Raw genomic sequence first — 12,866 nt, 5'->3', positions numbered from 1 at the left:
GGACATAGTCCTGGCTGGTGTCTCTTTTCTCATTTCATGAATGAATTTTTGGTGTTTGACCTCTGTGACTCTCATGGGTGATTTCCCTCTGAGAGGGAGAGGTTTAACCCTTCTCTTGCTGGGCCTGGGTTTCCCAAGCCTCCCTGGATGCCTGGCAAATCCTTCATTACCTGTAACTCATTGGCATCTGTATTTCCAGTTCAGCAGGAAACAGAACCCTACTCAGCACTTTGCTAAGCGTTAGCTCCACCACATTGAAGAGGGCCCTCTTTTGATCGGAAGGCCACAGCTAGGTTGTGGTTCTCTCAACACACACCAACTGGAGAGCTCCCCTGGGTGTCGATTTCTCAGTCTGATCTGACCACAGGGCCACCTGTGCTTGATTCTTCTCTGTGTGTCCTCGAGGGAGGTCACAGTTGCAGAGCTGGTAGAACTGACAGCGCAGGGTGGCCGTGTCCAGGTCAGAGGGAAAAATGAGACCATTCCATTCACAACTTGTCTGCTTCGAAGGATGCCATGAACTAAGAGACTCGGCGCTAAACTAAAAAATGCATGTGTGTTCACATTTGCTGATTTTGGAAGCTGAGGTTAGAATTTTATATTTTTAATCAATGAAGTTTGGAGATGCAAGGATGGTTCAGTGTATGCATGGCAAACACTTTATCTACACCAAACCATAAGTACTTAATGGGCATACATGTACATGGAGGTCAACGTCATGGACTCTCTTTCTCAGGTCCCCCTGCTTACATGGCAGGTGCTGACTGAGTCATTTCCCTAGCCCTGTGTGCTGAGCTAGACTCTTGGATGGGTTTTTAACTTCTCGGTTTGTTACTTTTACTCGCTTATTAAATGGGGATTCTATCAGCCTCACCTACCTTGAAGTCTTTGTGAGAATGAACAAAACTTTCTTTTAGTACAAATACATGCATTTCTAGTTATCAATAGACCACAGCTTCATTGTAACTCCTGGGTATCCTGGGAGGCCTCAGGGGCTGGAATGCTTTCAGGCTCATTGCTCCGACCCATGCCTTGGTAAACTTTCTAGTTTGGACTGCTTTTATATTTCTAGAAAAGTGGCAAAGATGATCCAGAGAGTTCTCTTATGCCCTTTACATGGTTCACCTAATTCTAATGTTTTACATAGCTCTAGCCCACTGTAAAAATTAAAAAGCAACATTTGAGCATGGCTATTAACTAAACTACAGCTGCTGTTCAATCTCACTATTTCCTCTACTGAAGTCCCTCTCTGCTCATTTACACATGGCGGTCGGTCCTCATGTCTGATTGGTCTCTGAGAGGGTTTCCATCCTTCCTTCTGTCTGATTCACTCCCCATTTCAGGGCACTTTGGTCACATTGTATAGACGACCCTTCACTTTGGCTTTGCCTGATGTTTGTTTTCTCATGATTAGCATTATGGGTTTCAGGGAAGAAAGAAGTGCTTTCTCGGCATACAGTATCAGCGGCACATGCTAGGAACACACTTCGCTATTGGCAAGAGTAATATTACTCACTTCCTCACAGTAAAATCTGTCAGGTTTATCTTCCGCACACTCTTGGTTTTAAATGTTTTATTTTTAATGATGTGCATGTGAGTGTATCTGTGTGTGGGCACTTGCACATTGAGAACAGTGTCCTAAAGAGGGCATCAGATTCCTCTGGAACCAGAGTTACAGACCATTGGGAGCCTCCTCACACAGGTACATGCTTTTCATGACTGAGCCATCTCTCCAGCCCCAATTATTTTGACTTTTTGTCCTAACCCTAGAATTAGCCTTTTCCAAGACTTCTTGATCCTTTTAGCAACATGTGGTTAGGAGCCAAGCATGGACTTCAGGAGTGTTTGCTGGTACCATTTTCCAGCAAGCACATTAAATAAAGGCTTGGGCTTGGGAGGGTACAGGTTCTCTGACATTGGGCTGGTTACTTTTTCACTCTGAACCCCAGTTCCTCATCAGTGAGCGAGGCAAAACAAGAGCTGTTCACAGGGTTGCGGGATTGTGAGGAACGACGCCAGATGGGCTAGCTGCTTCGGAGAATAGATTGTTTTCTCACACCAATGTTTCTGCTGAACATTATCAAAATATTTGGGAAAATTCTGGGAAACATCTTCAAAGCATCAATGACTTGATGGAACAATAAAAGCCATTTTAAGAGAAAAAAAAAAAGGAATCTGGAGAAACAAAAAAGAAAATTGCATTTTCCCTGAAGCCATATATCACTTCCAGCAGATCTGAACTTTCATTTTGGCAGTGGGACAGTAGCTCAGGAGGAGGCAGGAGATCATGATAGGAAAAACACCAGAGGCAACGCTAGGTAAAAATCTCAACAGGAGACCTTTGCCACAACAAACTGCATGCTAGGGAACAGGCAGGTGAAGTCATTCCTCCCTGAATTTTATGGCTCTTTTGAAGAAACCTCAAGTAAGGCATTCTGTTTAAGGCTGGCCTCCTCCTGAATGTCTCTTCAGAGTGTCTTGTAAGGTGAAGTAACTGTTCAGTTGGAACCTCCAGCTCACCCCTGCACCATCTGGAAAACCCCATTCCTGTCTCTCTCTCTCCAAGCCGCCAAGCCCCGCCCTCTCAGAGAGTCTCCAGCAAAGAAAAGGCACCAAAAAGCCCGGTTCCACATTCCTAGTGACTAATGCCCCTTCCTCCCCTGCTACTCCAGCAGCCCAAGTCCCTGCCTAGGCTTTCAGCTTTTGACCACACCTGGCACAAGCCCAGCTTTCGGCAGACACATCATCATCCCTCCCCTACAGGCTATATAATCTCCCTGCTTTAGCTCAGCATGAGGCTTCTCTGGCCTCCATCTCTGGGACTGGAGACCCCACCCGGGAGCTGCTTTGCTCAAATAAACCTGTTGTTATACTTTTTCAGTTCAGCTTGGCATGGCTTCGTGCGTTGGCAGAGAAACCTATCATCCAGGCACAGAAAACCTATTAGTAACTTCAATCAGCTTTACACAAACTGTACAGATCATTACTCAAAAACACTTAGCAGCATACAACAGAAGACAACTAGACATAGAGCTGACATAGTGGGAAATAAAATATTGAAGACCTAAGAACTTGGAATTGGCAGCTAAAGGCTATAAAACAAAAATATTTTAATGTATAGAGAAATAAAAGTCAATGTGGTGCATAGAGACTAAATGTGCCAGAGATCACATGATAAAGAAAGAAGGGACCTGTTCAGAAAAACATTGTAACACCTGAGATAACACTCAGGGAAGGGGATAGGCTAGCCCAAAAGAGAATCACACCTGAGGAGTCAGGGAACTTGAAATATTGAGGGAAGCACCTAGGCCACTTTCAGGAACACAGAGAACCCCAGTCCATCTCGTGTATTTCTCAGACCCCTCCTGGTTCTGGGTATCCATCTTCAGTTGACTGAAGACCCCAAACCTGGTGAGGAAAAGCTCCTGATTTCATGGATGATGAGGTTCCTGTAAAGGGGTGTGATGGAGGTGGGAGAGGATGGAGCTATGGCGGCTCCCCTGTTCTCTCCCCTTTAAGAACACTTGCGTGCTCCCAGTTGGCAGCCTAGAAATCTGACAAGGAGGCCTTTGAGCAACCCCATTTGGCCTTCCAGAGAAAGCCAGTTCTGAGGTGGCTGGCTCCTTCCTGCTTACCTCCCAGGATGCTGTGAGGGTCCCATGGTTGACAAGTGTGGAAACCATGTTGTACTACAAGAATACAAAAGCACTTTCATGTCTTACATAAAAGGTGGTCTTTACTCAACTTTCCTCTGCTGTATTTTTCTTTTCTGCTAATTCCACATTACTGGTGGCATAGATTCAAATATTTCTTTATATAATTTTTTAGTAAAAAATTTCAGAGAATATCATGAATACTGTATTTACATTATTCAACACCTCTCTCTCTCCCCACTCTAACTCCTCCCACTCTCTCTCAAGTTCATGACCTCTTTTTTTAATTATTATTGTTACATACATACATCACACACACACACATATACTCAAGTATATGTAAAACATCTACCGAGTCAATTCAGTGTTGCTTCTATGTACATATGTTTAGGGGTGATTGCTTGGGATTAGATAACCAATCGTGAGCTTGTCCCTGGAGAAAATGAATTCTCCTTCAGATAGCAGCCATTGATTGCCTGTACCTCTTCATCTGGGGATGGGGCCTTGAGGGACTTCCATCCATATTGGCATGCCAACTGTTGTCTTTACGCAGGTCCCTTTCAGGTGATCATTACTGATCATTTCAAGTGACCATTCATGGGTGCAGCTGTCCTGTCTATGTAGAAATCACTAATAAGTAGTGTCCTGGTCCTCTGGCTCTTACTATATTTCTAGCCTCTCTTCTCTGTGCAATATTGTTTAAATTAAAAGGCGGTTTCCTTAGCCAGGTGGTGGTGGCACATACCTTTAATCCCAGCACTTTGGAGGCAGAGACAGGCGATCTCTGAGTTCGAGGCCAGCCTGGTCTACAGAGCATGTTCCAGGACAGTCATGGCTATACATAGAATCCTTGTCTTGAAAAACAAACAATAACAACCACAACAAAAATCTGATTTTCTTTCTTATTTCCAAAGCAAGCACTGTATTTGTGAAATGTCCTCACCAAAGACAGCTGCCATGTAGTCATTGCTTCTCTTATTGTTCAAGCACACCCTCAGAGTTTCTGTATCAGAGGCACTGGAGAGATGGCTTGGCTGTTAAGGCACTGGCTTCTCTTCCAGAGGAAATGTGTTCAGTTCCCAGCACCCACATGGTGATTCATAACTGTCTGAAACTCCAGTCCCAAGGGATTCAATGCCATTTTATGGTCACTGAGGGCATTGTACTACATGGTGCACAGACATATTATTCAGGCAAACACTCATACATATAAGATAAAAATGAATGACATAGGTGTCTTTAGCAATAGGGCTCCACCATCAGGTTGTGATGCACAACCTATAGCCTTGGCAATAGCCTGTGATGTTTGGGGGTTCCATGGACCCCATTGGCCAATAATTCAATAAGATGTAACCCTTTCGTGGTACAAGGTTTTTGTTGGTGGGATAAGAAATCCAGTTGGGACATGGTCCTCCCCATTGTAGGGCAATTCCATTTAGATTTCTTTCCTATAGGTATAGATTTTTAGGAAGTCTCTACAGTAGTATGTTTCCATATCACATTTAAAATGGCCTTAGTGTTAGTTGTCCCTCCCAAGTTCCCCAAATTTACCCTGTTCTCCCATCTCCCTCTCTACTTAATCCTCCTATTCTGGTTTCCCTTGGTCTCTCTGAAACATTTTGTCTTCCTTAGGAGATCTGACATAGAAACTGCTTCTTGTAGTAGATGAGAATTAACAGAGACCCACTGCTGTGGGATGTCATTCTATATGCTGTGAATGTGTTGCTCTGATTGGTTGATAAATAAAATGCTGATTGGCCAGTAGCTAGGCAGGAAGTATAGGCGAGGATAAGCAGAGAGAGGAGAATTCTGGGAACAGGAAGGCTGAGTCAGGAGGTGCCAGCCAGACACAGAGAAAGCAGGATGTGAAGCCAGAACTGAGAAAAGGTACCAAGCCACATGGCTAAACATAAATAAGAATTATGGGTTAATTTAAGTGTAAGAGCTAGTCAGTAATAAGCTTGAGCTAATGGCCATACAGTTTGTAAATAATATAAGCCTCTGTGTGTTTACTTGGGTCCGAGCGGCTGCAGGACTGGCGGGTGAGAGAGATTTGTCCTGACCGTGGGCCAGGTGGGACACAGAAAAACTTCCAACTACAACCCACAGCATGACAATGTATAGAGAATGAGGGACTTGGAACACAGTCCTGTGTGGGATGCCTTTATCAAACCCCTCCCCTTGAGGCCCAGAGATCTGTGTGGAAGAGGATGAGGAAAGATGGTAAGAGTCAGAGGTGATGGATAACTCTAAGGAATGTCATCCTTCAGACACAACAGGACTGATGCCCACATGAGCTCATGGAGACTGTGCTCTCATGCACAGGACCCATCCAGGTTCAAGGCAGATGGGGTCCCAGCACTGAGAGGGGGAAGTGGCCCCAATCCTAACCAAGAAGCTATTTGCAATTTACAACTGCAGGCAAAGGGATAATCAGTTTTCTCCAGTGGGGGGTGACTGAGCACGTGAACCACATTATTTGGATTTTTAAAAGTCTGTATTGGGACTCTCACTACAACAAGCCCCTTTGAATACTGCTCAGACTGAGTCTTCTACCTCTTTGTGCTTCTCAGAGGAGATGTGCTAGAAACAGGCTTCACAGTTGCTGCTGCTGTCTGTGTTATCTCTCCTTAGAGCAGTGCCTTAGGATGGGTTAATGGCCCCACCTTATGTTCAGGCATTAAGTAGCTCTTCACTTCTGTGGTTGCTACTGACATAAAAATACACAGGACATTCTGAATATGAAGAATGAGTTAATATACTTTGGAAGGAAAAGAAAAATTGTTAATACCCCCGCCCCCAAGATAAAAAAAAAAAACCCCACACTTTCCTGTCTCCACTTTCAATGTCAGGAAGTTCATGCACAGCGAGTCAGTCCTTGTCACTTAATAGAATCATAAGAGACTATGGAACACAAAGTCCTAGAGGTCAAAGGTCAACGCTCAGAGACTCATAAGCAGGACTGTTTCCTACAAGAGCAACAAGCCAAAGGCTGGTGCACAAAGCACCTCTTCTGCACTGGAGACTCTTACCTGAGCCCTGATCCGCATGCTGGCTGTGGGAGTCAGGTACTTGTGTTCTAAGTACCAGCCCCGCTCCTGGAACACCAGCTTTGTTCCATACAGCAGACAGAACTGAAGAGTGAGAGACAGGAAAGAAGCTAATGTTAGAAAAGTGTGACTGTATGGAATCAGGGATAACATCACAACATGCCTTCTAAAACCAGAAAGGCTTGCTTTAATTAAAATGGCCATGCTTTTTAAATTTCAATAAGCCTTGAAAGCAATTCTAAAAGAATAGACAGTTTAATGAAGTCCTCTGTATCACTCCCATTCAAGATAAAAACCTATTCTGTGTGGACTTCTTGGTTCATACGTAACTTCCCTGTATCCTCCTCACCCAAGGTGACTTAGAAGTCCACACAGAACAGCTTTTGAAACCCATGTGTAACTCTGGTTTGCTTCCCTCCTCATTCATGAAAAATGCTCAGCAATGTCACCTTGATATTTTCCACTGAGCAGCATTTGATTAACTTTCACAAAAATAGCACTCCTCATTTACATCTTGCCTCGGCATGTTTTTTTTTTTTTCTGTTACATTTCTGAAACTGAGCACCCTGAATGATGTCACAGGCAGCTGCCAAGCAAAAAGCCAACCAGTTTTCCAGAGGCAGAGTGGCTTCTCATGTAGCTATTCATCCATTCGCTGTTTAACATCCCATAATCTCCAATCACACAGAGAGTGGGGGAGTTCTGTGCAGAGGTCTTCGTGTCTCCACAGCCAGCTGCAGTTATCAGACCTCAGCCCCATTTCATCTCGACTCCCACTCAAGCCCCTCTGTGGCATTGCGGCACAAAGCCTAACCCTACCGCTTCGTCCACGAACACCCATCACCTTCATATCGCTAAAAGATAATGACTCTTTCGAAGGTGGTTTTAGGTTGGGGTCACAGCTCGGTGACAGGGTGCTTACCTGCACGTGCAGGGTGCTCAACGTGGATCCCCACCACCCACTTAAAAAAAAATAAAAGCCGGGCTGGAGAGATGGCTCAGTGGTTAAGAGCACTGGCTCCTATTCTAGAGGACCCAGGTTCAATTCCCAGCACCCACAGGACAGCTCACAACTGTCTGCAACTCCAGTTCCAGGAAATCTAACACCTTTACACCAATGCACATAAAATAAAATTAAATAAATTAAAAAAAAGATAAACTCCCCCTCTTTAAAAAAAAAAAAAAAGCCGAGTTTGGTAGAGAATGCCTGTAATCCCAGAGCTGGGAGGTGGAGGCAGGGGGATCACTGGCCAGCCAGTCTGGCCAAGCGATAACCTCCAGGTTCAGTGAAAGACCCTGTCTCAAAAAGAAAGGAGGGGGCCAATCAAAGAAGATGCTGACTGTTGACTTCTGCCCCCCCCCATATGCACACAAATGGGTGAGCGTATCTTCCTGTACGGATGCACAGACATGTGCGTATGCATGTGCATTACACACACGATATGTGTGGGCAAGTTGTAGGGAAAGCATCAGGGGCAGTGGGGCTCCTTCCAGCTGGCAAGTCTGGTGAGAAGAGTCAGGTGGGAAGATGAATGCAAAGGGCAGCTGTCACAGTCCGAAAGAGCAGTGCAAAAAGGGCTACAGGAAGACGAGTCCTGGACCTCAGCGGAGGTGTCTTCCCCTCAGGGAGGTAAGAAGGAAACCAGGAAATTCTGTCTCTGGGGTCTCCCGCTGTTATCTGAACCCAACAGAGTTGAGAGGAAAGGCTTCTGCCATGACTTGAACATGTTTCCCAGGAGTCCTCCTGTTGGAGACATAATCCTCAAATTCAAATGTTAATGGTGCTTGGAGGTGGAGCCTTTGGAAGCAAATGGGGGTGACATGGGGTCCTGAGGATGAGAACGACATGACAGCTTTTATAGGAAGAGAGAATGGAACTAGAACCCTTTTCCTGCAATGTGCTTGGCCATACTAGGATGCAGCAAGAAGCCCCTCACCAATGCTGAGCAGATGGCTGTGCCATGTTCTTAGACCTTCCAGCCTACAACACAGCTGTGAGCCAACGAAACTGCTAGTCTTCATAAAGTATCTGTAGGGTAAAAGGGCCAGCCAAAGAAACATACCCTGGCCCTGAAACCAGAGCCAGTGAAAGAAATATACTTTGGCCCTGAAACCAGAGCCAAAGAAACACACTCCGCCCCTGACCAACTCAATACAAAAACCAACCAATCCCTGAGCACAAAATCCAGTCAATCTCTGAGCTTGTCCAAGCTCAGTAATTGAAATCCCACCAATTCTCACCCTGGAAATCTTCACCCTGGAAAAATTCCACCCCTAAGAAGCCCTATATAAGCCCTGTGCCTGTTCAGTTGGGAGCAGCCTTTTTCCACCATGGTAGAGGCAGTCGCCCTCCTGGATTCTTCCCTCCCAATGAATCTCTCGAATGAGGTTTGTGTGAGACCTTCTTTCCTCTAAGTGCAGTACAGCAGAGAAGTAACAACTTTTCCCGCCAGCGGGAGCGGAGAAGAGTGGAGCAGACACTTTCACTGGGGAAACCTTCCGCTATCAGAGCAGAGCTGTTACACTCCAGGGGATCTGAGAACTGGTAACAACTTGGCTGGGGAAATCCTCCCCTGCTGCAGCGGAGTTGTTACATTGGAGAAACCTTCCCCGGAGCATGGCTGTAAGCCACTGCTACGCTTCCGGTGACTTTGTGGTATTCCTTGGCTCCTCACTGCCAGGATCCCTTTCCATCTGAGCTGCAATGCGTACAGTATCCACTTGAGGTATTTTGTTACAGCAACAGGAAAGAAACTAAGATAGATTGCATCCACTTGAGCCAAGTAGGTCAGCTTCCCAGGGATGTAACAGGATAGAGAAGAGAATAGAACTGGAGAGAAGACAAGGTATTCACCATAAGTCCCAGCTTTATCTGTGATCATCAGCCTCTCGCCCAGTCCCACCAGTTCAAAAGTCCACTGAATCACAGAGAGCTCTTGGCAAGCCTGAATCTGTCTACACAACCCAGGATTAGTTCCACACTGCCAACTGCACCAGACTCAACATGGAGCTTTAGGGACTGGGTCTGCTTTAAGCTCTTAAGTTGCCTTCCTGCTCACAGTCTGTGAACTGGCTTTAGTTTCGCCTTGTTTCACGAATATAGCTTAGACTCTGCGGAGGCTGCCCTCCCTGCTTGTTCTGGTAAATAGGAGTGAGTGCTGGTTGGCTGTGGCAGCCAGAATCACATCTAGGTAGAGGTATCAAGGACCCAGGGTCAGCCCCCATTTGTGTACAGCTCTTCAGGGACTCTGGGTGCTGGAAGAGTCATTTATGTTCAGCTCTTCTTCATGCTGGCTGTGAGGCTATGAATGAGCTCGGATGAGCTCCAAGAGGTCTGGAGAGTTCCTGCTTGGTTCTGTCTAGGGTTCCACAAAGGGACTGGTAGGACTCAGTCTCCAGTGACTCATACTGTTGACCTTGTAACTTCTGCTGCCTAAAAAACAAATCAGGAGTCTAGGATGTCTTCTAAATACCAGATCTTAACAGTACAGATACTTTTATATTTCTATTCATTCTCCCCCCCACCTTGGTGCGTGCGTGTGTGTGCATGCGTGTGTGTGCATGTGTGTGCGTGTGTGGGGGGGGTGGGGGGGTGTGTGCGTGTGTGTGCGTGCATGTGTGTGTGTGCGTGTGTGTGTGTGGTGTGTGTGCATGCATGTGTGTGTGCATGTGCGTGTGTGGTGTGTGTGTGTGTGTGTGTGTGTGCATGTGTGTGTGTGTGTGTGTTGTTGTTGTTGTTGTTGATGCCCATACAGAGGCTGAGGGGTATCCCACTGTATCACTCTCCCCCTTATTCTCTTGACACAGAGTTTCTCACTGAACCCCAAGTGAGGCTAGCGGCCGTGAGCAGGCCCCAGTGATCCACCTGTCCACTCCCTCGTGGCTTTTCACGTGGGGACTTAACCTCAGATCCTCATACCTGCACTGTAAGTGCTACTAACCACTGAGCCATTTCTCTAGCCCCTCTTTTTGTTGATTTATTTTTCCATTTGAAACAAGAGTTTCACATCATAGCCCTGGCTGGCCTGGAACTCGCTATGTAGATGAGGCTGGCCTCAAATTTATATAAATCCATCTGTTTCTGCCTCCCAAATGCTACCGTCCTGGCCTTTTTGTCTGTAATAGAATCAGCCTTCCTCTTACTACACAAACTTAGTTTAATTTTTTTTTTTTTAAATATTGTTATGTGTTGTTGTGTGTGTGTGTGTGTGTGTGCCACATTGTGTGAGGGTACTCATAGAGATCAGAAGAGGGTGTGAGATCCCTTAGAACTAGAGTTACAGGAGGCTGTAAGTCATCTGATATGGATCCTGGAAATCGAACTCAGCTCCTCGGAAGAACAGAAGTGCTCTTAATTGCTGAGCCCACTTCTGCCGACCAGCTTAGTTTCTGTGCTGTCTTGAACCCCATGGCTCCTGGGTATTTCATTCTCTTTTTAAGATGCCGGAAAGGAGGAACTGTATCCAGATGCTGTTTCATCCCTGTGATCTGTGGAGCTTCATTGCTGCCTTGAGTTTGGAATCTATGCTTTCAAATGCAAAGTGAGATAGAATGTACTCTCACACAGTCACATTTTTAAATAAATGAGTGAAAAGTATCACGTGCCATTTGGTTTATAAAAAATATTTGATCATTTAATACTTCCACCTACACTCTACTATGAACAGCTTTCAACAAACCCACGAAGACATAACTTCACCCTAAGGGAATGCTTATAAATTTGTTCTTTTAAAGTCACCTCCATGGTGTGCTCTACCGCAAACCCTTCAAAATCACTATGGATTTTGTTTCAATCGTCTGATACCATATTATATACATTTGTGAGGTCTTGCTTACCATACCATAGAACTTTATTCTTCAGAGCTTAATGAAAGAAATCAGATAACTTTTTCTAAAAACCTATGGGCTCTGGTTTGGGGTGACATGACCAGGATGGCTAATGTTAATTGCTAACTTTGCAGAATCTAGAGATCACCTGGGAGACAAGTCTCTGGTCATGCTTATGGGGATTATCTTAATTGCACCAAGTGATGTGGGAGAACCTGTCCACTGTGGGTGGCACCATTCCCTGGCTGGCATCTGGACTATGGACGTAGAGAAAGGGAGCCAAGCTCAGCATGCGTTTATTGCCGTCTGCTTCCCGATTGTGGATGTAATGTGACCTGCTGCTTCAGACTTCTGCAGCCTTGACTTCCTGGCCAGAGTGAACTGTGTTCTTGAATGGTAAGCCAGAATAAGTCCTTCCTTTCTTTAGTCACCGTTATCCAAGTGTTCTGTCACAGCAACAGAGTAGAAGCTAAGACAGTGGAGTCGAGACTGGGAAAACTCTTCAAAATGAATGGTGGCAGCCGTGAGGCCAGCGTTCAAAGCACGTAAGGCTGAGCTGATGGGGAGCTGAATCTTCCCTCCTTCAGTCTTCGTGCTGCTGGTCCCTCAAGGCAGGTGCACAGGGGCAGCCTAGCTAAGCCACTGCTTTGTAGCTGGAAGGGGAGCCCCAGGGGACCAGACAGCTCCAGGAAGGTCATAGAGAGGGTGGTCTTGGGGAAATAGACCCATGAAACTGTTTGTGAACTTCTGAGCTCAGCCAGAGGTGTGTCTATTTGAACAGATGTTGCTAAGCACCAAGAGGACTATGGACATGGAATTGGGGCACAGAGGTGAATGCAGAAACTGGACAGGCCAGTGAGTGGCAGATAAGCAGACACTCTGAACGGAACGACCATAGCAGATCAGCACAGCATGTAAGGGAAAACAAAGGAACAAATAGTGGATAAAAACAAAATAAAGTGGTGGACATAAACATCAATAGTGACATATAGACATAAACATCAGTAAAGGGAAGTCATCTAAACACACCAATCAAGTCAGGGATTTTCAAAATGGTTTTTTAAAGTTTAAAAATAATTAAAGTGTGTGTGTGTGTGTGTGTGTGTGTGTTGCTCACAAGTACAGTGCCTGAGCTGACCACCAGAGGAGCTGAAGTTACAGGTGGTTGTGAGCTGTCTGATGTAGGTGCTGGAAACTGGGCTAGGGTTCTCTGCAAGAAAAGTATATGTGCTTAACACCAAGCCATCTCTCAGATCCCTCAAAATTAAGAATCTAATTTGTGTATAAATCAATTCAGATATGATAGAGGTAAGCTAAACCCATGGCGATGGAGTGA

The 12,866-nt window shown here is 45.5% G+C and overlaps 1 protein-coding gene across 1 annotated transcript in view; it reads right to left on the bottom strand.

The window, feature by feature from the left end:
* Acoxl (acyl-CoA oxidase like) overlaps positions 1-12,866 on the bottom strand; it is a 292,744-nt gene that overhangs the window by 16,830 nt on the left and 263,048 nt on the right. The window contains exon 18 of the mRNA XM_037205208.1: positions 6,686-6,787. Within this exon, the coding sequence (XP_037061103.1) occupies positions 6,686-6,787 (102 nt within the window). The remainder of the gene's footprint in view (positions 1-6,685; positions 6,788-12,866) is intronic.

The sequence above is a fragment of the Peromyscus leucopus genome, chromosome 4 (assembly GCF_004664715.2).
Source record: "Peromyscus leucopus breed LL Stock chromosome 4, UCI_PerLeu_2.1, whole genome shotgun sequence".
NCBI classification, from domain to species: Eukaryota; Metazoa; Chordata; class Mammalia; order Rodentia; family Cricetidae; genus Peromyscus; species Peromyscus leucopus.
Note: the sequence above shows the minus strand (reverse complement) of the source record. Positions and strands in the feature narration are given on the sequence as shown.